General features: G+C 46.5%; 1 protein-coding gene across 1 annotated transcript in view; it reads right to left on the bottom strand.

Moving 5' to 3' along the window:
* LOC146027237 (P-selectin-like) overlaps positions 1 to 22,350 on the bottom strand; it is a 149,602-nt gene that overhangs the window by 36,177 nt on the left and 91,075 nt on the right. Inside the window, exon 11 of the mRNA XM_083158187.1 lies at positions 19,927 to 20,112. Within this exon, the coding sequence (XP_083014313.1) occupies positions 19,927 to 20,112 (186 nt within the window). The remainder of the gene's footprint in view (positions 1 to 19,926; positions 20,113 to 22,350) is intronic.

Below are 22,350 nucleotides of genomic sequence, written 5' to 3'. Positions count from 1 at the left end.
TGATGAACACCTATGTCTTTATTGTGCTGATCCCCAGCATTCCGTGGATTCTTGTCCCAAGAGCCCGGGAAACGCCAGAACCTAACCTGTAAGAGGGCAGGTTAGGGGTTGTTACCACCTCTCCATATACTAAAGACTGTATTTTTCAAGTATCCCTACAAATCAAACAACAGCTCCGACATTTACCAGCACTCCTGGACTCAGGAGCGGCAGAAAGTTTCATCACAGCCGATGTCGTTAAACGTTGGCAATTACCAACTGTTCCCCTTCAGCGTCCAGTATACCTAACAGCTGTGGATGGGAGCCGTATATTAGGTGAGACTGTCACTTTACAAACCCGGCCTTTGATTCTACAGATCGGTCTGTTGCATGTAGAAAAAATACAGTTTCTCGTCATTCCCAAGTCAACATACCCAATTGTTTTGGGCCTCCCCTGGTTACGTGCCCATAACCCTCGTATCGACTGGGCCTCATCCCAGGTCTTGGCGTGGCGTGCTGCCTGCACCAAGTCTTGCCTCAAAACAGTGACACCATCCCGACAAGTTACCCTCCAAATCCCAGAAGGGTTACCTACCTCATATAGGGGGTTATTCTAGTCCATTATTTCTGACAAAATCCTTCTTAGATGGACAAAACCATGTGCACTGCGGGTGGGGCAGATGTAACTTGTGCAGAGAGAATTAGATTTGGGTGGGGTTTTTCTTCAAAGTGAGATCTATATTGAAGTGTAAAATCATGCAGTCAGTATTTTCCCTGCACAGAAACAAAATAACTCACCCAAATCTAATTCTCTCTGCACATGTTACATCTGCCCCCCTGCAGTGCACATGGTTTTGTCCATCTAAGAAGGATTTTGTCAGAAAGAATGAACTAGAATAAACCCCATAGAGACTTCGCTGACGTATTCTGCAAAAAGGCTACTGACCAATTACCTCCTCATCGTTCATGGGATTGTCCCATCGACCTACTACCAGGGAAAAATCCTCCACGAGGCTGTACGTACCCCTTGTCCTTGCCAGAGACTCAGGCAATGTCAGAGTACATAAAAGAAAATCTTGCCAAAGGGTTCATTCGTCCTTCATCCTCTCCTGCTGGGGCTGGGTTTTTCTTCGTTAAGAAAAAGGATGGAGGGTTACGGCCTTGTATCGATTATCGTGTCCTGAATGAAATCACCAGCAAAAATCGTTACCCACTGCCACTTATCACAGAGCTGTTCGATAGTATTAAGGGAGCCAGTATATTTACCAAGCTAGATCTGCGCGGAGCTTATAATCTTATTCGCATCCGAGATGGAGATGAATGGAAAACTGCCTTTAATACTAGAGATGGACATTATGAGTATCTCATCATGCCTTTTGGGTTGAGTAATGCTCCCGCAGTTTTTCAATCCTATATGAATGAGTTATTCAGAGATCTTCTGTACAAACATGTTGTGGTTTATCTCGAAGATGTTCTATTTTCCAGCAGTCGTCAAGAGCATCAAAAACTCGTCAGAGAGGTACTGTCACGCCTTAGAAAAAATCTTCTCTTCTGCAAATTGGAGAAATGTATTTTCGAGGTGCCTTCCATACCCTTCCTGGGATATATCGTGTCAGGTTCTGGTCTAGAAATGGACCCAGTCAAAGTAGAAGCAATCCAGTCATGGCCTCAACCTCATACTCTCCGAGCGGTCCAAAGGTTCTTTGGATTTGCAAACTACTACAGAAAATTTATTAAGGGATTTTTTACAATTGTTGCCCCCATCACTGCGCTCACTTGTAAAGGTGCCAAACCCTCCAACTGGAAACCTGAAGCTTCCAAAGCCTTTATCACTCTCAAAAGAAAATTCATCACAGCACCAGTGCTGGCCAAACCAGATGTCACGTTACCTTTTACATTGGAGGTTGACGCCTCTTCCATCGGTGTAGGAGCTGTGCTCTCTCAGGCAAAAAGTGACGGAAATTACATCCTTTTTTCCGTTTTTCAGTAAAAGATTCTCATCGGCTGAGCAAAATTATGCCATAGGGGATCAGGAATTATTGGCCATCAAAATGGCACTAGGGCCCTTATTCAGATTGAAGCGGTACGGCCCGCATGCGGCCGTACCGCCGATGTTTTCTCTCTGCACATGCGCAGAGGTCACTCTGCGCATGTGCAGGGGAAATCTCCGTTTAAAAAAATTAGACGCCGCAAAGGGGGCGTATAGGGGCGTGAGGGGCTTCAGTCCCTCATTTCCCTATGTATACGCCCCGCGTTTCATGGGCGTTCCCATGCAAACGCGGGGCGTACGCATGGTAATGAGGGCATGACGCCACTCATGGGGGCGGAAAGCTGACGTCGCCGGATGTCAGCTTTCAGCCCCCATACAAGCTACCACACGGACAATCGTCCGTGTGGTCTCAGCTTGCGGGAGCTGCCGCGGCGTGCGGCCCTGCCTTCGATGGTCGTCGACCATCGAATGCAGGGGGCAGCTCCCACCATGGTGGAGGCGTACGCCTCCACCATTTTCGTGCGGATCGCCAGCCGTCCGTGTACGGACGGCCGTGGCGATCCGTAGCGTGGGCGGGGATTCGCCTGGTGCGGTCGGAGCCGCATATGCGGCTCGACCGCACCAACCAGAATAAGGGCCTAGAAGAGTGGCGTTATTTATTGGAGGGGGCATTCCATGTCATTAATGTTGTCACTGATCATAAAAATTAGCTTTATTTGAAAAATGCACAATGTCTTAATCCCTGGCAAGCCAGAGGGGCATTATTCTTTGCCAGATTTAATTATAAATTGTCTTTTTCTCCAGGAGTAAAGAACCGCAAAGCAGATGCGCTTTCTAGGTCATGGGAAACAGAGGAGTAGTCCAGATCCTTTGAAGGGAGTCTAATTCTGGATCTAAGTGCCTTTGCTGCTACCACAGTGTAAATATCGGTGCCTCCAGGTAAAACGTTTGTCAGACCTAATTCAAGGAGTCAAGTCTTGCGGTAGGCCCATGATTAAAAATTCTCCGGGCACCCAGGGGTTCAAAAGACTTATGAATTATTGTCCCGAAAATATTGGTGGCCTGCTCTAAAAAAGGATGTGCAAGAGCATATTGCATCCTGTCCTCATTGTGCCCAACATAAGTCATCTAATCTAGCGCCAATAGGTCCATGACTAGACTACTGCAATGCTCTCTACCTGGGTCTTCCAGCAAAAGAATTGGGTACTCTTTACCTAGCACGGCGCCCACGATGTCCATCGCGGTCTTTGGGGGTAAAAAAACGCTGGCATCGCGGCCATCGCATGCACTAAAAAAACGGGTGCGACGCGATGCCCGCGATGCCCGGGATTTCCCATAGGGATCAATGTTAAAAGTGTGATTGGACGCGATTTTACTGTTCAATGCCTCAATGCCCGCGATTTTTCCATAGGAAACAATGTTAAATGGGCCACAGAGCCCTAATAGTCCCCCTGAAGTCTGAAATGGCCCCCACAATTGTTAACGCCACCCCACGATCAACGTGAACCCGAAGCGTGGCGAGCGTAGCGAGCCCGCGAGGGGCGGCGGTACGCGTCCTCCGACCTTTTCATACCCCCACTATCCACGTCGGCGTGGAGTTGAGAATAGAATAGTGTGGCGAGCGCAGCGAGCCACCGAGCCCGAAGCGTGGCGAGCGGACGCAGATACCTGTGAAGCCCGTGAAGGGACCTGTGGGACCTGTGAAGGTATCCGCGTCCCCTCGCGGGGCTCGCTGCGCTTGCCACGCTTAGGGCTCGGTGGCTCGCTGCGCTCGCCACACTATTTTATTCTCAGCTCCACGCCGACGTGGATAGTGGGGGTATGAAAAGGTCGGAGGACGCGTACCGCCGCCCCTCGTGGGCTCGCTGCGCTCGCCACGCTTCGGGTTCACGTTGATCGTGGGGTGGCGTTAACAATTGTGGGGGCCATTTCAGACTTCAGGGGGACTATTTGGGCTCTGTGGCCCATTTAACATTGTTTCCTATGGAAAAATTGCGGGCATTGAGGCATTGAACAATAAAATCGCGTCCAATCACACTTTTAACATTGTTTCCTATGGGAAATCGCGGGCATCGCGTCGCACCCGTTTTTTAGTGCATTTGATGGCCGCGATGCCCGCGATGGGCGCCGTGCTAGGTAAAGAGTACCAAGAATTGCATCGCTTGCAGCTGGTACAAAATGCAGCCGCCAGACTATTAACTAACCAGCCCTGCTCCAGCCACATAACTCCCATTCTCTACGCCCTTCACTGGCTACCTGTAAAATGGCGTATAGTTTTCGAGATGGGCTTACTCACTTTCAAGGCCCTACATGACCAGGGCCCAAGCTTCTGATTCCTTACTGTCCTACTTGATTACTACAATCCGCTGAAGAAGGACTACTAACAGTACCCAGAATTTCCCTGAATTCATTTCCCTGAATTTCAACTTTGTTACTCCAAATCTATGGAACTCTCTTCCTCGCACAGTGCGAGAAGCCCCCACTGTAGAATCCTTTAAAAATAGACTAAAGACGTACTTATTTACTCAAGCATTTCACTGACATCCACTGTTAAGCTTGTTTTGTATTTTGAGCTGTAAAGACAATGGAAAAGCACTTTGAATCCTATTGGGAGAAAAGCGCTATATAAATATTATTATTATTATTATTATAATGTCATTTATATATGTTTTTTAAAGTCAAGGGTAAGGAATGAATGTTGTGTCCATGTGTGGGTTTTAGCCTTAAATAACACATATTGTAAATGCATGAATGTTAGTTGTTGGTGGAGTGAAACATCACACATATCATTAGGTTATTGAGACACGTAAATAAATAGGGACATAATAATTAGAACAATATTATTAACAGCATGCAGTCAAACACCAAATGACATTAAAAAATAAAACATTGGGGGCCACAGATTGTGAGAAAGTGAGGAAAGTGCCATATTAGGAACACAAGAAAAAAAACATATAATGACGGTTGAATTGTAGTTTAATTAAGGGAGATAAATTAGTTAATATAAAACAATAAAAACATCAAACACTTAGGATAATTGGCTCATTGTTTCATGATAACTTCAGAGCGAATAATTGCCGTGCCATATATGTGAAGTGTAGGCTGCCTGCTCAGACATACGCTTCCTCTTACGATTGGAGAAACACGCTCAGTCTCCGTGTGAAAAGGATTAGGTCTGTCCGAGCATGGTAGTGTATGCTCATATGCACGCCACTCCCCTTTGCTTGTGTGACAGGGCCCCTGTGCTGGTGTGGTGCAAGATGGCGTACCTAACACCAGGGGTGGACTGCCACACTTGTTTAACTCACCGACCGTGTTCGGATGTTTTGAGGGCGGACTCATGCTCACCGGAAGAGTGAGCGATTCGTACGGACGGACAGATACGCACATGCGTCCATCTGATTCAACCAGAATAAGGCCCTATGAGTGTTTACCAGATTTTCCAAACTAGACCTACACCCACCACAAGACTTTCATATTTAGCTAAAGAGCATTTTGACACATTACTTATAAAACTGGAAACTTCTTATTATTTTAATACAGATACTACATTTTTCAAATTCAGTAAAAAAACAGGTAGATTTTTGTTGAATCTTTTTAAAGGACAGAGCCCTCCGTCTGTACATCCGTTTAAACTACCCAATGGTAGTCTCACTACTGCTAATGCTCAAATAGCCGACACTATGAAATCTTCCTATGAAAATTTAAATTCACCTAGTGACTCTCGATAATCGGATGACTCTGTGACGCAATTCTGGGAGGGTTTGATGGTCCAACAGGTTGCAGAGACTTTTCAATCTTGTTTAGTAACCCCGATTACTGAATTTGAGGTGCAACAAGCCATTTCTCACCTAAAATCAGGAAAAGCACCAGGACCAGATGGATTGACAGAGCAGATTATTACAAACTATTCAGTAGTCATATATGGTGGGAAATTTACCAATATGAAAAACCTAGTTTTTCGTATTGGTATTTCCCCTAAGATTGCATACGACTGTTTAAGTCGTATGCAAACTCGTGTTCCGGAGGGTCAGTTACAAAGCAGTCAGATACGACTGCTTTGTAACCCTCCGATGGTGTAACCATCCGTATTAGCGGCCGTATATACGGCTGCTAATATGAATTATTTCTAGCAGTCTGCACGGATCAGTCAGATCCGTGCAGGCTGCAGTGTGTAAAAAAAAATAGAAAAAAAAATAAATGAAAAAAAAAAACCGGCATGGGGTCCCCCCCACAGCTGTAACCAGCACCAGGCTGAAGGAGCCGGGGCCGGTAATTAAAAATCAGGGAACCCGACAAATAGGGGATCCCCGATTTTTAACAACCAGCCCCAGGCTCCAGGTCCGTGGCTGGTTCCCAAAATATGGGGGACAAAATGACTAGGGGTCCCCCGTATTTTAAGAACCAGCCCCAGGCACAACCAGCCAGCAGGGTAATGTCACAGCCGGGGGACACTTATAATATAAGGTCCCGCGGCCAAAACATTAACCCTACCGACCAGTCAGCCTGGCCAGGGGCCCTGGGGGAGTGGGGACCCCCCCAATGAAGGGGTCCCCCCCCTCCAGGACTTACCTGACCAGGCTGAAGCCTGGTGCTGTCCTCGATGCCCCTGGGCGGTGGGCATCGAGCTGATCGTGGTGTAAAAAATAGATTAAACTATTGTTTTTTACTGTGGCACTACAAGTGCCAGCAAGCCTCCCCAGCAAGCTGGGACTTGGAGAACCACAAGTCCCAGCCTGCTGGACATTAAAGGGCCCGCTGGCACTTGTAGTTCCACAGTTAAAAAAATAGTGCACAAAACACACTGACACACATTTAAAATAAAACTTTAATACATACAAAGCCCACACATACTAATACTTACCTTCTTCCTACTTATCTTCTTCCCGTAGGTAGCCCTGGTCCTGATGTCCTCCGGTCCTGTGTCGGCGTTCCTCTTCATGTCGACGTCCTTCTTGAAGTCGACGTCCCTGTCGGCGATGGCGTCCGGTGTCCGGGTCCGACGAAATCCATGGAGGAAGCTGTGGAAGGAAACCATACTCACCTGTCCCAGCGCGACGTAGTCCAGGTAAGGGTCTTGGCAAAAAAACAAACCGAACACCCCGAATCCAGCCGGACAGAGAGCCGCACGGTGTTTGTTTACATCGTGCGGCTCCGCCTCCCGAATGCCGCTATTGGCCGCCTTGCGGCCTAGCGGCTCCTGATTGGCCGCTAGGCCGCAAGGCGGCCAATAGCGGCATTCGGGAGGCGGAGCCGCACGATGTAAACACCGTGCGGCTCTCTGTCCGGCTGGATTCGGGGTGTTCGGTTTGTTTTTTTGCCAAGACCCTTACCTGGACTACGTCGCGCTGGGACAGGTGAGTATGGTTTCCTTCCACAGCTTCCTCCATGGATTTCGTCGGACCCGGACACCGGACGCCATCGCCGACAGGGACGTCGACTTCAAGAAGGACGTCGACATGAAGAGGAACGCCGACACAGGACCGGAGGACATCAGGACCAGGGCTACCTACGGGAAGAAGATAGGTAAGTATCAAAATATAAAGATGTTGGGTAACCAGCGAACTGGTATCCCTAGGTGGCGCTGCTTAGTCAAAGGACACAATTAATCATTCAAATTCATTGGAATAAGCATAAATTTATTTAAAAATAACAATTCATCATAAAAAACATTTACCTAAACACACATGACATACTACACATAACATACAATATCAGGTAAGTAGGCGAAGCTGATAATTAGCTTTCTGAGGCTTAGTTTTATAAAACTAAGCCTCAGAAAGCTAATTATCAGCTTCGCCTAATTACCTGATATTGTATGTTATGTGTAGTATGTCATGTGTGTTTAGGTAAATGTTTTTTATGATGAATTGTTATTTTTAAATAAATTTATGCTTATTCCAATGAATTTGAATGATTAATTGTGTCCTTTGACTAAGCAGCGCCACCTAGGGATACCAGTTCGCTGGTTACCCAACATCTTTATATTTGGCTTTTTGAGAGGTACACAATTCCTCTGAATAGGAGGCTGCAGCTTGGTTAAAAGAACCAAAAATATTATATTTACATTTATCCACTATAGAAACCAGCGCTTTTGAGTGTCCCTAGTGGCCACACCTATATAGGTAAGTATCAGTATGTGTGTAATGTGTGTATTAAAGTTTTATTTTAAATGTGTGTCAGTGTGTTTTGTGCACTATTTTTTTAACTGTGGAACTACAAGTGCCAGCGGGCCCTTTAATGCCCAGCAGGCTGGGACTTGTGGTTCTCCAAGTCCCAGCTTGCTGGGGAGGCTTGCTGGCACTTGTAGTGCCACAGTAAAAAACAATAGTTTTATCTATTTTTTTACACCATTTATCAGCTCGATGCCCACCGCCCAGGGGCATCGAGGACAGCACCAGGCTTCAGCCTGGTCAGGTAAGTCCTGGAGGGGGGGGACCCCTTCATTGGGGGGGTCCCCACTCCCCCAGGGCCCCTGGCCAGGCTGACTGGTCGGTAGGGTTAATGTTTTGGCCGCGGGACCTTATATTATAAGTGTCCCCCGGCTGTGACATTACCCTGCTGGCTGGTTGTGCCTGGGGCTGGTTCTTAAAATACGGGGGACCCCTAGTCATTTTGTCCCCCGTATTTTGGGAACCAGCCCTGGAGCCTGGTTCTGGTTGTTAAAAATCGGGGATCCCCTATTTGTCGGGTTCCCTGATTTTTAATTACCGGCCCCGGCTCCTTCAGCCTGGTGCTGGTTACAGCTGTGGGGGGACCCCACGCCGTTTTTTTTTTTAATATTTAATTTTTTTTCTATTTTTTTACACTGCAGCCTGCACGGATCTGACTGATCCGTGCAGGCTAAAATGCAAATAGAACAGGAAAATGGTGTTCTATTTTCCTGTCGTATTTACGTGGGTATTTTACACCACTAAGCAGCCGTATTATCCATACGGCTGCTTAGTAAATCAGAAACCACCATTCTTTTGAATGGTGATTTCTGTCGTATCCTATCGATGGTGTAGACATTCGTATTTGTAACTACAAATACGAATGTCCCATCTTTAGGACTACGAATTGTTGTATTTTTGGGATTGTAAATCCCGAAAATACAAATTCGTAAAAAAAAAGGTGTATTTCTCCCTACGAATACACCTTTTTTCTACGAATCCATTTTGGTAAATGTCCCCCATAGTACCAATTCTAACGAAACTCTTTAATACCATACTTGAAACTGTACTATGCCACTACATTTCAACTCAGTGATAGTTAAAGTTCTGCCAATTCCAGCCGAAGTGTGGCGAGGGGATGCGGAATACATGTAAAGTAATCCGCGTCCGCTCACCACGCTTCGGGATCGGTGGCTCGCTGCACTCGCCACACTATATAAAATCAACTCCACACCGATGTGGATAGTAGGGGTATGAAAAGGTTGGGAGGACACGTTCCGCCGCCGCTCGCCACACTTCGGGGTGGAAAGGATAGTGAGGGGGTTCTAAAAAGAATTTACTTGTATCTCATACAAGTGTATAGCTAATGGCATGGCATCGCATGCGATTTTGCAGGAGGTGCGATGCGAATTGATGCGATCCCCCGCGGCTAACACAGCAGTGAATAAATTACATGAAAAAAATCGCATCGCTTCGCATCGTACGGCACTAAAATGGCCCATGCAATGCAATGCGATGCAATTTTCATACGCAGAATCGCCCACTAAGCAATTTGCCTTGAATGTGACATGCTGCCTAGGTCCGCCTCCCGTGCGACAAGCCTCTTTCTGTTCCAGGGCGAGCTTGGATTTGAGGAGGCGCTTAATGTCGTTATATCATTTTTTAACGTTCCGCACACTCCTCTTGTGTGCGCTCAATGCATTAACAGAGTTGGTTATGGTCTCCCACATCACCTTTTTGCGTGCCACAGTTGTGCGGTGGTGGTGGGGACCCAGTAGCCGGTCATAGAGTGGTAACAGAGCACGCACCAGGTCCATATTCTCTTCATAGGAGAACCGCACTTTCCTCCCACTGGCAGTACGGGTGGGATCCACCTCCTCATTCTCTGGGTCACCCTCCTCCTCCTCCTGGCCTGCGTCTTCCTCTACCTCCTCCTCCGCATCATCTTCCTCATGCTGAGCCAACTCCACCTCAGAATAAACTTCCTCCTGCAGCTCCTCCTCTGTGTGCCTGCCACTCTGTTCCTCCTGTGAGGACACATAACTTGTTCCTTCATCTTCTTCCTCCATGTCCACCTGCTGAGCTTCCACCATGTGGCCTCTCCCTGCCACAGCTCTTCCTGTCAGCACGCTGCATCTCCCTGTCCTGGCTCTCACAGCACTGCCTGTGTGAGATACAGTGCTGCCTCTCACTCCCCTACCTCTCACAGTGGTTGGGGTAATTGGCCCTCTGCTGCCTGTTCCTCTGCCTCCTGGGTTTTGTCTCATGCCTCCTCTCCTCTCCATCACCAATGCCTAACTCCCTTTCAAAGAGTAAAATGGTGCCTGTGCCCCTTTATATAGGGGGTGTGATGCGTGTTGTAAGGGACTAAGGTGAACCAATAGGTTAGGAGGTTGTATGGCCAGGTTCGGCGGATTTGTGTAATTCGCATTCCTGTTGGCCACAATATCGCACATGACCTAACCTGGAAATTGCACTTTTATGGCGTTATAATTCGACTCCATTCTCCATATATCGCCGATTACCACACTTTTTCAGTGCTAAACCGCTACACATTAAATACGCGATTTTAGACTAAAAATGCGAATTAAAAAAAGTGCGATAGATGCCGATTTGCAAACAATTCGCACTTGGGTAAAAAATCACCATTCACTAAATCTCACCCTGGCTGTTTTATTTTTACACTGCAATATAGATATCAGTTTGAAGTACACCTTCCACCCAAATCTAACTCTCTCTGCACATGTTACATCAGCACCACCTGTAGTGCATACGGTTTGTCCAGAGTGATTGTGCCTTTCTCAGTGAATCAGGATAACCCCCATAATGCTTAATTCAATAATTTAAATAAAATATTTACAAACAGCATGGCAGTGTATAGTTGTTTCATACACAAAAGAATGCAGCTGTGGAAATATAATAACCAGCACAACCATAACAGACATATTTGGCTGCATAGCCTAACATTAACAAAATGCAGGCTGCTGGTCTTTGTAGTCTGTATTTTAAGAGTTAACTATGTAGAAGCTTACCAGCTCCTGGGGGTGATGCAGACCGATCAGTGTCTGTGATGTGTATCCCAGGGAATATCAGGGGTGGAATAATATGGCACAATTTTTGCTCATATGAGGTAAACTGGATTGGCATAGGCGTACCTCCCCTGTCCAACTGACCGCCTTTCTTTCTTGTGCCATCTTGTTTTTAAGTAGCTTTTAGATATAATTAAAGTACTTTTTGACATTGATAACTTTGCACTTAAAATGACTTTCGGCATTAACTGCCACTGTTGTTTTTTCCGCTGCATGTTAATGCGGTGGTGATGTTGGCCTAGAAGATTGTCATAAACAGGCACCATTGTCCAGACTAGGGCACAGTTTTCCTCATAAGAAAAACGCACATGATGCCCACTGGGAGTGCACCCAGGCATCACCCTACCCTGTGTGCTCATCCTCCTCCTGTAACTCTCCCTATCACCCTCTTCCTTGGCCAAGTCCACATCAGAGATATCTGGCTCCTCAAATGCAGCGCCCCAGCTTTATCCCAAATACCTCCTCTTCCTCTGTGGCAGTGTGTCTGGCTGCAGCACCAGCCTCCTCCTGATCCTCATGCTGTGACTGCTCCTTCAGTCTCCTCCCAAGTATTGTCCTCCTTGCCACAATGCTCCCTCTCTCCATGATGACTCTTTTGCAACCTCTCCTCTCCATCACAAATGCCTCACATCCTTTCAAAGGTCCTGTCACAAGGATTGGATTGGATGAACTCGTGTGGCGCTCAGGAACTGCATTTGGAGTAGAGGGCTACGGGTTGAAATGTGCAGGTTTAATAAAGGATATTTTTTTTTATAAATAGACTGATCCCAAATAACATCTTTGGGAAAAGAAACAGGAAAAACTAAAGACATAAGCAATAAGTTCTTGCATAGAGTTCTTGGAGAGTATAGGATATCGGTCAGGAATGGGAAGGACTTGAGGATGGTCATATCCGGCAGAAGAATGGTAATGACTTGAAAAAAGGTGAGATCCTGTAGAAGAACGGAGGTGATGATTAGATACTTGAATCTGGCGTTTGGTTATGGAGATGACATGGGAATTTGTCCAGTGGGCAGAATGGAGAAAGAATGAAGATGATGGAATTCGGGATTGATTAACGGTGAAGATTTGCAGGCAGTTGGGGAGTACAGAGAATTAAACCAGACAGGTTTGAGGCAGATCTGGTCTGTGTGTAACGGACAGGGGTATGCAAGAAGAATGGATGCAGATTGGTGTCCCAGTGGCAAGGTAGAAGAACAGGCTGGCAGAGGGCATGTAATGGATTGCAGGAGCCAGGAGTCACCAGAAGCTAACAGCATAGAAGACTCTTTATACTGATGCTGAATCAGCCAAGTCAGATCCCCTATATAGGTAGAGGGTGGCTGCCATTGACTGTCAGTGTTGGAGGGCTGGGAGAAGTGCTGCCTGGCCAATCCTAAGGTTGCCCACACCTAAGATGGTGGCGCTGGCCTCTCAGCGCCACCTATGTGCCTGTCCATCAGCCAGCGCCGGGAACCGGCCCCACATAGCGTCCCCTGCCAGCTCCCTTACCACCATCCGCCCGATGCTGCAAACCTGCCAGGTACAAGGACAGCCGACGGCGGACACAGGCGGGTGAGTAACGGACCTGCCGAGTGCCACCATGGCTGTCATCGCATTTTTCACATTGCAATTCACATTTCATTCCATTTGCGATTTGGACAAAAAATTGTTGATATCAAAACATGCGATTTTGTGCGATTACAGAACCTTACTAAAAATCACACCCTATTACAAATCACCCTAAAGGTCCATATACCCTGGGCATTTTTGCCTAATGTATATGGTGAGAGATGATGGAGGAAATCGCTGGGATGAAAAATGCTCAGTGCATACACACTGAGTGCTCTTAGCCCTTTTTGCCAATTTACCTCAGGTTAAATGACTTTCCATAGCAGGACATTATAGGATGCTCTGCTGCTCATCTGGTGGTAATCCCAGCAGATAAACGGTCAGGCCAGCGATGATGCAGGAGTGCGCATCAGCACTCACTGCTGCTGTATACACACTGGACGGCTTTTGAGCTGAAAGCAGCTCAGATGAGTAAACCGAGATTCTTTCAGCTCAAAGTTGCACAGTGTGCATGGGCCTTAAGATTCCATATATTAAAAAAAAATACTTTTTGAAAAAAGAATTTCTAAAAAATTAAGGAGACTGATATATATTTGTTGATAGAAGGAATATATGAAATTAAAGAAAATCCTTATACTGTCTCTTGCGTGGGTTACGGAGTAGCACCATACTTCTGCTGTCGGCCCCCTGTGCCTTCCTCGGAGCGGCGATTGATTTCCAGTTCCAGCCCAGTGTGGTTCACAGCAACTTCATGAGGTCCATTGCCAAATTGCGGAACTTCCGGTTCCGGAAGTAGCGGTTCATTGTGTAATCACATTTTAGAAGACAAAATAGTTAATTTACTTTTGTAAGTGCATTCGTTCTTATTCTATATGGAAGGGGGAAAGTTATGCACAACATAAACAACGATAAGAAGAAATTTGCATGGATAAAAATAGTTTGGCATGTATAATGTTTTAAATATTTGACCCGGAAGTAATTGTAAACATCAGTATATATCGGGTCATTATGCCTCCTGTGTCACTGCCCAGAAGAAAGGAACAGTGGAGTCCCGAAACAGGTAGCAGACACAGGAGCATTGTGGAGAGGTGGACACTTTTGCCATAGGATGCATACACATGGGAGCCCGGTGAATGGTTTTAATCCGGAGAACCAGTGTCAACACAAACATACCATCAGACAGTCCCAATAGCTGCACCTTTCTGGTAAAGCGTCACATACATTTTATACTGTTTATATATATGGGAATTTGGGGGAAATATTAATTATTGTGAAAAATTAATTGGTGTATTTGGACTTATTACAATATTTTTTCAAATTTTCAGTTTTTCTATGTTGTGACACACAGTATAGAAATATATACATGACCTAAGCCTGATAAAGGTGAAGATAAAGATATAAGGGAAGTACCTTTCCATTACTCTGCATGGGTATTACATCACTGTGTATAAATAAAACACACCTCAGGTATATTTATCTTAGCATTACTAATCCTTTCTTGAACCAATAGCGTAAAAATCATTATTTACTCTTTATATATTGTTTTTTATTTTCAGCTACTTAAAGAGGTGTAGCTAATTAAAGGTATTGATGCAATTTTTGAATCTGACTTTGGCGACAAAACTCAAACATTACCTGTATACATGTAATACAACTGCGTTTGTTCATCCCACCGTTGCCGAGATGGGGATGCGCATTGTCATGAATAGGGTGCGCAAGTGTCTCATACATGCGCGTGTCCCATCCCTGCTGAACGGCATGCAAAGATGGAACGCTCTGGCACGCCGGCGAGATGAACAACAGCGGCTACATCTGTACATTTATTAGTATAAATATGTACATATGTAGTCTTAAGGTCCGTCCAATGGACAGGCAAAAGTTTATGGTTATGCAATTCTTGTTCCACCTACCCTTTTCAACCACAGCAGGGCAAAAGCTGCTGCAGCAGCCAGAGCAGGTTTCCAACTATCCACCTATCCTATCCAACCGCAGGGGCAAACGTAGGATTTTCAGAAGGGGGTTTCCAGAGAGGGGCGGAGCAAAGCACGGAGATGGACACTTAGGTGGCCCAGTATATGTCGGGTCAGTTAAAGTACTATAGATAGACCAAATGTATATAAATAATAATAATAATATACATACATATATATGTATGTATGTATGTATATATATATATATATATATATATATATATATACAGTAGGAGCAAGTTTCATCTTTGCTCCTTTGGTCATGGCTAGCCATGGCTATTCTATTGTTCTCAGCTGCAATACAATACATATCTCTTTACCAAGGAGACGGATCGGAATACAATCTTACATGCCAATAGTTTCCATCCCAAACCCCTGAAATATGGGTTGCCTTACTCTCAATTTCTTAGGGTAAGGTGGGTGTGCAGTAATAAGGTGGATGCAGAGCGGCAGATGCAGGTTATGGTCAACAAATTCCTTTCCAGAGGCTATGACAAGAATTCTGTATTGGCTGCCAAAGCCAAGGCTATGAGCAGACATCGTAGTGATTTGCTTAAAACCCAAGTTAAAAAACCCCAGTCTAACTACCTTCCCTGGGTCAATCATTACAATGACCAAAGTGGGCAAATTAATACCATTGCCAAGAAGTGGTGGCCGATTATTAAATTTGATCCTAATATTGGCCTTACCACTAGCCGCCTAATGCCCTGTTACCAACGGGGTAAAAATGTGTTTGATTGGGTGGTCCGCACCGACATCACAGGAATGTCGAGCAGTCAGCTTACTAGAGATGGTTTTTTGTCCCGACGCAATGGGTGCTTCAGATGCCTTGGCTGCATTACATGCAGATCCATGACAGCTTCAAACTCTTTTTACCATCCATTGTCTGGAAAGAAATATTTTATCAAGTACAATTTGACTTGTACAACTAAGTTTGTCATATATCTTTTAACTTGTCCATGTGGCTACAGCTATGTGGGTAAGACGGATCGCACTCTGAGGGAAAGAATGGCTAACCATCGCCACTCTATTAAAAATGCCCTAGAGACTAAGTCCAGTGACCAGCAAGTGGCTCGGCACTTCTTACAGGCCGGACACAGTGTGGCATCGCTTAGGTATATTTTGATTGACCATGTACCCCCTTTCATTAGAAGAGGAGATAGATCTCTTAAGCTTCTCCGTTGTGAAACCATGTGGATACACCGGCTGGGTACATTGGCCCCTCGTGGCCTAAACGAACATCTGGGCTTACGCTGCTTTCTGTAAACCCCATACTGCTCCCGCTATTTTTGCCCCTAGGCTTTTTTTGATTGACGTTTTATGCCAGTAATTCATTTAATTATGCTAATGTTTGGTTTAACATACCCAATATATGACATTGATGTTGTGATATTTATGTTCACCTCTAACACATTAGCCCGTCTTAATCTAGTTGTATTTGGATGTCTGCTTTTATATATTTTTTTTCTTACTGCTTTTATCAATATTCACAGTGTGTTGTTTGTTTTTTGTATAATAAAGTTTTTCCTTGTTTCTGTGTATAGGGATCCATGGCAACGGAGCCGCCCGACTGCCGTGACGTAACCGCGCTCTCTGCTGAGGGACGTGGGACGACGCAGATGATTGACGGAAGCGGAAGCCATTGGGTGCTGCTCCCGCGCCGGAAACCTTTCTTGCTGATGGTGCTGTGAGTATAAATTGTGTGTATATGCTTATGCCCATTGTCTGATGAAGAGGTATTAAAAACCTCGAAACGTTACTGCTTTACACCTGTGGCAGTGTGTCATTATTTCTGGAGTGCCTCCTCATGTCGACTATATATATATATATATACATACATACATACATACATACATACATAACAACAGTGTAGACCCCTGGGCATAGCAAAGTATTGGGGCCCCTACCTATCCCCCAGTGGTAGGAGTGGGGGGTGCTATGAGTGGAAGGGGGTATTATATCAACCGCTCAGCATGTAGGGCCTGGATCAGTCATTTCCACTAATTACCCCTTTACTGCACAGATCGTGGAAGATGAGGTGGGAGAAGGGGGCATTGGGCTGAATGAAGGGACCCTGATACATAACTTCCAGGGTGGTAGAGGATGTTTAATATGCAGAGGAGGGGTGTATTGTGGAGTGGGCTTATTATTCACAATTTTGTGGTGGGAGGTCAGCTTGCTTGACTGCAGATATCTCCAGTTCCCGGAAATAGATTTCTTGGCTTTTAATGGAATTAAAAACTAGAGAATCCCACCTACCAGAGTTCAGAAAGCAGAGCACTCTGCCAACGAGTATATAAAACTACATACCAGGTCTGTGGAGCTGGAGCAGTAACCAGCTGCTGGAAGGCTGATATCTCAGGTTCTGGGCACAGTAGAGACAAGCTACTAGTGTCCATCAAAAAGGGAGAGTTCCAGCTTTTGGAATATACCCTCAGAAAAACTCTAAATCATAAAGAACCTGAAATATCTGACTGGGAAGTGCATTTAACAGGCTTGGATGGGGACCACTGCTTTAAAGTCAGATATCTCCGGTTCCCCAGGGCCGATTTTTAAAATTATTGTACCCATGGAAAGAGGGGACCCTCAGCTTTCAGTCTAGGGCCCAACGATTCCTGGTGGGGGGTGTGTTTCTGGGTACTCAGAACCCCCCCCCCCCTGCGTGCGCTACTGAACCACAGCAGGGCAGAAGCTGCTGCATCAGCCAGAGCAAGTTTCCAACTATCCACCTACTATTGCCAACCACAGTAGGACAGGAGCTGCTGCAGCAGGTACAGAAGTTCTTAAAACCCTCAATTAATAAGCAAATAATCAAGAAAAAAAAATAACTGACTAGGGCAGGGGTGGCCAACCGGTCAGAGGTAAAGAGCCGAAAAATATCAGTCGTCAAGCCAAAGAGCCAACATCATGCGCGCGGCGAAGGCGCGCGCGCCAAAAAAGGGGCATGATCGGGGGAGTGGTCAGGGGCGTGGTCATATGACACAAGGAGAGACAAAACTTTATGCCCCCAGTGCCAGATATGCCCACCACAGTGCCAAACATCATATGCCCCCCACAGTGCCAAACATCACATGCCCCCCACAGTGCCAAACATCACATGCCCCCCACAGTGCCAAACATCATATGCCCCCCACAGTGCCAAACATCACATGCCCCTCAAAGTGCCAAACATCATATGCCCCCCACAGTGCCAAACATCACATGCCCCTCAAAGTGCCAAACATATGCCCCCCACAGTGCCAAACGTCATATGACCCCACAGTTAGGAAGCTGGGCCCTCCAGCACAGGTGTTGCCCACAGTGCAACACCTATGCTGGAGGGCCCAGCTTCCTAACTAAAGGGCCCACCTAGAGGGCCAGGAGGGCCCAACAAACAAATGAGCCACGGGCCAAGAGGGCCCGACTAATGCGCACACAGGCCAGAAGGGCCTGAATTTGCCCACGGGCCTAGTGCCAGACACCCGGTGGTCTAGGGTGGATGGAGAGTAGGAGGCCAAAGGCCCCTACCTGGTGTTGGGAGAGACCGCTGGGGGGAGCTTCGTCAGCTCTTTTGCTTCCCACCCCCGCTGGCCTCTCCGGGAGCCATCTTCTTTTTTCTTGCAGAAGGCGCCGGAGATCTTCTGTCTTGATCCCGGCGTCTTCTGCGGCGCCGGAACTCTTCTCCCCGCCGCCGTCTTCTGCGCCATCCTCCGGCGGCTTCTCGCATCTTCAGGAGCGCTCCTGCGCTCCGCCGGCGTGGAGAAGACTTTTCGCCCTCCCGCTGGCGTCTGATGTCAGACGCCGGGGGCAGGGCGGAAACGGCGCAGCGAGCGCTGATTGGCTCGCCGCGGTCGTTTCCTAATGGCCACCGATGCAGCGTTTTGAATTTGGCAGCCGAATTGGCGCCAAATTCAAAACCCCGCTTTGCAGACGGGAGGCTGGAGCCGCAATTTACAGCGCGGCGAGCCGCGGGTTGGCCACCGCTGGACTAGGGATTGAGCTTACATGATTTCACAACGCTATCTAGTGTTCGATTCACAGACCACTCTGCTGCTTATTAATTTCAGTTTGTCAAAAGTTTTATGAAGTGAAAATGTTTTTCATTTAATGGACCATTATAGGCCTTTAAGGGTCCACTTAAGGGAGTATGTTTATTGTGTTGTATTTAGAAAGTCATAAGCTTTCCAATGACATACAGATGTAGCCCCTGCCATCCTTGGCTGGGGCTCGCCAGATCCTCCCCACTGGCGAGCGCCGGCGGACAGGGGCCACACTGAACTGGGACGTGCATGCGTCTCACACGCATGTGTGTCCCAGTCTCTCAGAGGGGACGCGGCGTGTCCCTGCCCGTCTCCGCTTCAGGGAGACGGGCAGGGTTAGGGGGGCGCTCAGGGCGGCGAGGGGTACCTGCGGTGACTGCGGGGGAGGCGGCGGGGACTGGGCGCAGGCTCCATTGCCAGGGGGCACGCGAGCGTCTTGTGCGCGCGTGCCCCCTGGCAGGATGGCGGGGGCTGGCGATAGTATCACCAGCCCCTGCAAGATGGGCTGAGTTCCATCTTTATCACAATGCATGAAAACAAAAGAAATAGCATGGACCCTTATAAAAACACCCTTAAGGGCTCATCCAATTAAACCCATTTGCAAACTTAAATCGTCCCTTAAGATGATAAGGTAGTGTGCAAAGTTTGAAGATGATTAATTAAGTTATAGTGGAACATCCATATACACAAACACACACACAAACACACACACTAAGGGGGATATTCAATCGCCGTCGAGCATCTCCCGTGGGGGAGATGCTCGACGGGCCCTATTCAATGTGTCTTCCCCAACAGCATTGAACAAGGTTTCCTGGCAGAACGAGCCCGACATCTCTAGCTGTCGGGCTCGTTCTGCCGAGAACAGCCGGGAAGTGACGAGCTGCCGGCTGCATCTCGTCACTTCCCGGCCGCAACTCGCGGCCACGCCCCCTTCTCGTCCCGCTGCAGGCGGGACATTGAATCCCGCCTGCATGTTCTCGGTCGAGCTTACCGAGAACGGGACTGGGTCACGGCAGGCGAGCAAGCTCGTCTGCCGTGACCCGAAGATTGAATACCCCCCATAGTGTTCAATTATACTTATGTAAGGATTTTTCATAGGGATATCTACTAATTAAAGGGTCAAATATTATGTAATATAATATTACTATAGCGTTATACTATACAACATTCATTAACCTAAACATGTTGGTACAGATCCCGACCATTCTCCTGAGCTCTGGCACAGTAGGGATTTTGATCCTTTTAACTGAAAACCTTCTTCACAGCTGAAGTTGCACATAGAGTTGTACTGGAATTTTCCAAATGCATCAGAACAATTGATATGTCCATACTCTGGTCTCTGTAGAGCCCTGCATGAAATAGCTGCAATCAAAGAAAATAAACTACAGTACAGTATGAAACAAAATATAAATACACACATTATTCATCATGTACTGTATGTATCATAATTACGTTTAAATATTTCAAAAATTAAAATATTAAAAAGTCAAAAAAATTCGATAGCATGTTTTTCAGTTATTATTGCAGTAATTTAATCAGCCATGTAAAATTTTGGTACTTGTTTCCTAGCACGGCGCCCACAATATTAAGTTGTATGGCATCTCATCGCATCGCATGCGTGCATATGGCATGCGATTTTAAATTGTATAAGCCCCTATACAATTTTTTATTGTATAAGCACCGTAATGGGTGCTTACAATGTTAAATGCACCCCCACACCACCCCCAGTATCGATGTCAACCCAAAGTGTGGCAAGCGCAGTGAGCCCCGTGAGGGTACGCGTATTACTTCACATGTATTCCGTGTCCGCTCGCCACACTTCGGGCTCAGTGGCTCGCTGCTCTCACCACACTATATAAAATCAACTCCACGCCGGCGTGGATAGTGGGGGTATGAAAAGGTCGGAGGACGCGTATCGCCACCCCTCGCGGCCTCGCTGCACTCACCACGCTTCGGGTTGGCGTTGATAGTACAGGTGGCGTGGGGGTGCTTTTAACATTGTAAGCACCTATTACAGTGCTTATACAATTATTTATCTTATAGGGGGCACATTTAACATTGAAAACACCCATTAGGGTGCTTATACAATTTAAAATCGTATGCCATTGTATATGCCATACAATGGCATACAATTCGATGGTATACAATTTAAAATTGTATAACATCGGCTAACATTGCATCGCATACCATCGTATGCTTTATGGTATGCGATGCGATGGGCGCCGTGCTAGGAAACAAGTACCAACATTTTTCCATGAAAAAGAGAATGGTATTTTTTGTGATTTTTTTGCTCACATCTTTTTTGAGGAGGGCGTTTCAATTAATGGCCTTTTTCATTGAAAATATGTGAAAACATATAAGATCCAGAATAAATTCCCAGATCTATGCATTTTCATGATTGTGGCTACGAACAATGGCGCTTATTAGGGTTTTTGTTTCTCTTGACTCCGGGCAAGTGAAAAACTATCCCTGATAATGCTGGCTATCATCATCAATTGAATTACCCTTCACCACCCATTTCTCTTTTCCTGTTTACTGGAGTGGTATATGTACAACCACCTCACCAGCTAGCTCTCTGGCAAGGATCAAAGATAAAATTGTCAATCTGGCTTTCACCCACTTCACTGCCCTGGCCCACTTCTCTCTGCTCATTCTAGACCTTTGCATCCTTCAACACCTTATTTTGCTCTGCACCTTTCAAACCATTGGCCTCTCTAGCACCGTCCACTCCTGTTTCTGTATCTCTATCTCCAACTCCACCTCACCATTTTCCATCCTTCCAGTTGGCCTCCAGCATCCTGCATTGTGCTGGCATTGGCTCCCTGCTCCTCTTCCAATACACCTCTTCCCAGTGAGATAATTCATCGGTTCCTTCGGCCTCCAATACCACCTCTACACCCAACTATACCTCTCTGCCCTTCTGTACTCTCTCAGATATCCATCTACCTCTTTACCATCTCCTCCTGGATGCCCAGGCACTTCCTGAAGCTCAAAATAGCCAAAACTGAGCTAATTATCCCCCCCAACAGGCTTATTGCAGGGTTAACTGACCCCCTCGCTCATCCACCAGCTGTGGAGGAAGCCATTAAGACCATTTGAGAGCAGTGCTAAGGTGACCGAGGGAGTTAGAATTCAGAAGAAGTAAGGTAATGAAAAGGAGCTGTGCTGTGAAACACATCAGCACAGCTCCATTAGAAACTATGAGCCGGCTTCCTGCATTAGTATATTACCTGCTTGTTGAGGACTGACCTGGAACTGATGTTGCCAGTACTAAGGGCAGAGGTGTACCTACTGTAGGTGACATGGTGCTTGGAGTAAGGGTGTGTTTCAGCAACACCCCATCCCCCTTTAGCCATTTTTCTTCTTATAAATGCCTCTTACACATTATGCCACACAAACCCTAATGCCCATTGCACATTATGCCACACAAACTCATTGTAGTTACATAGTTATTGCTTGGGGAAGTTACATGCTTGTTGTCAATGGATTACATGCTTGTTGCCATGGAAGTTACCTGCTCGTGGCCAGGGGGAGTTATATGCTCATTCCCAGGTGGGTGATTTGTATGCTCATTGCCAGGGGGTAGTTACATATTCATTG

The sequence above is a fragment of the Crinia signifera genome, chromosome 8 (genome assembly GCF_055691185.1).
Source record: "Crinia signifera chromosome 8, ASM5569118v1, whole genome shotgun sequence".
NCBI lineage: Eukaryota > Metazoa > Chordata > Amphibia > Anura > Myobatrachidae > Crinia > Crinia signifera.
Note: the sequence above shows the minus strand (reverse complement) of the source record. Positions and strands in the feature narration are given on the sequence as shown.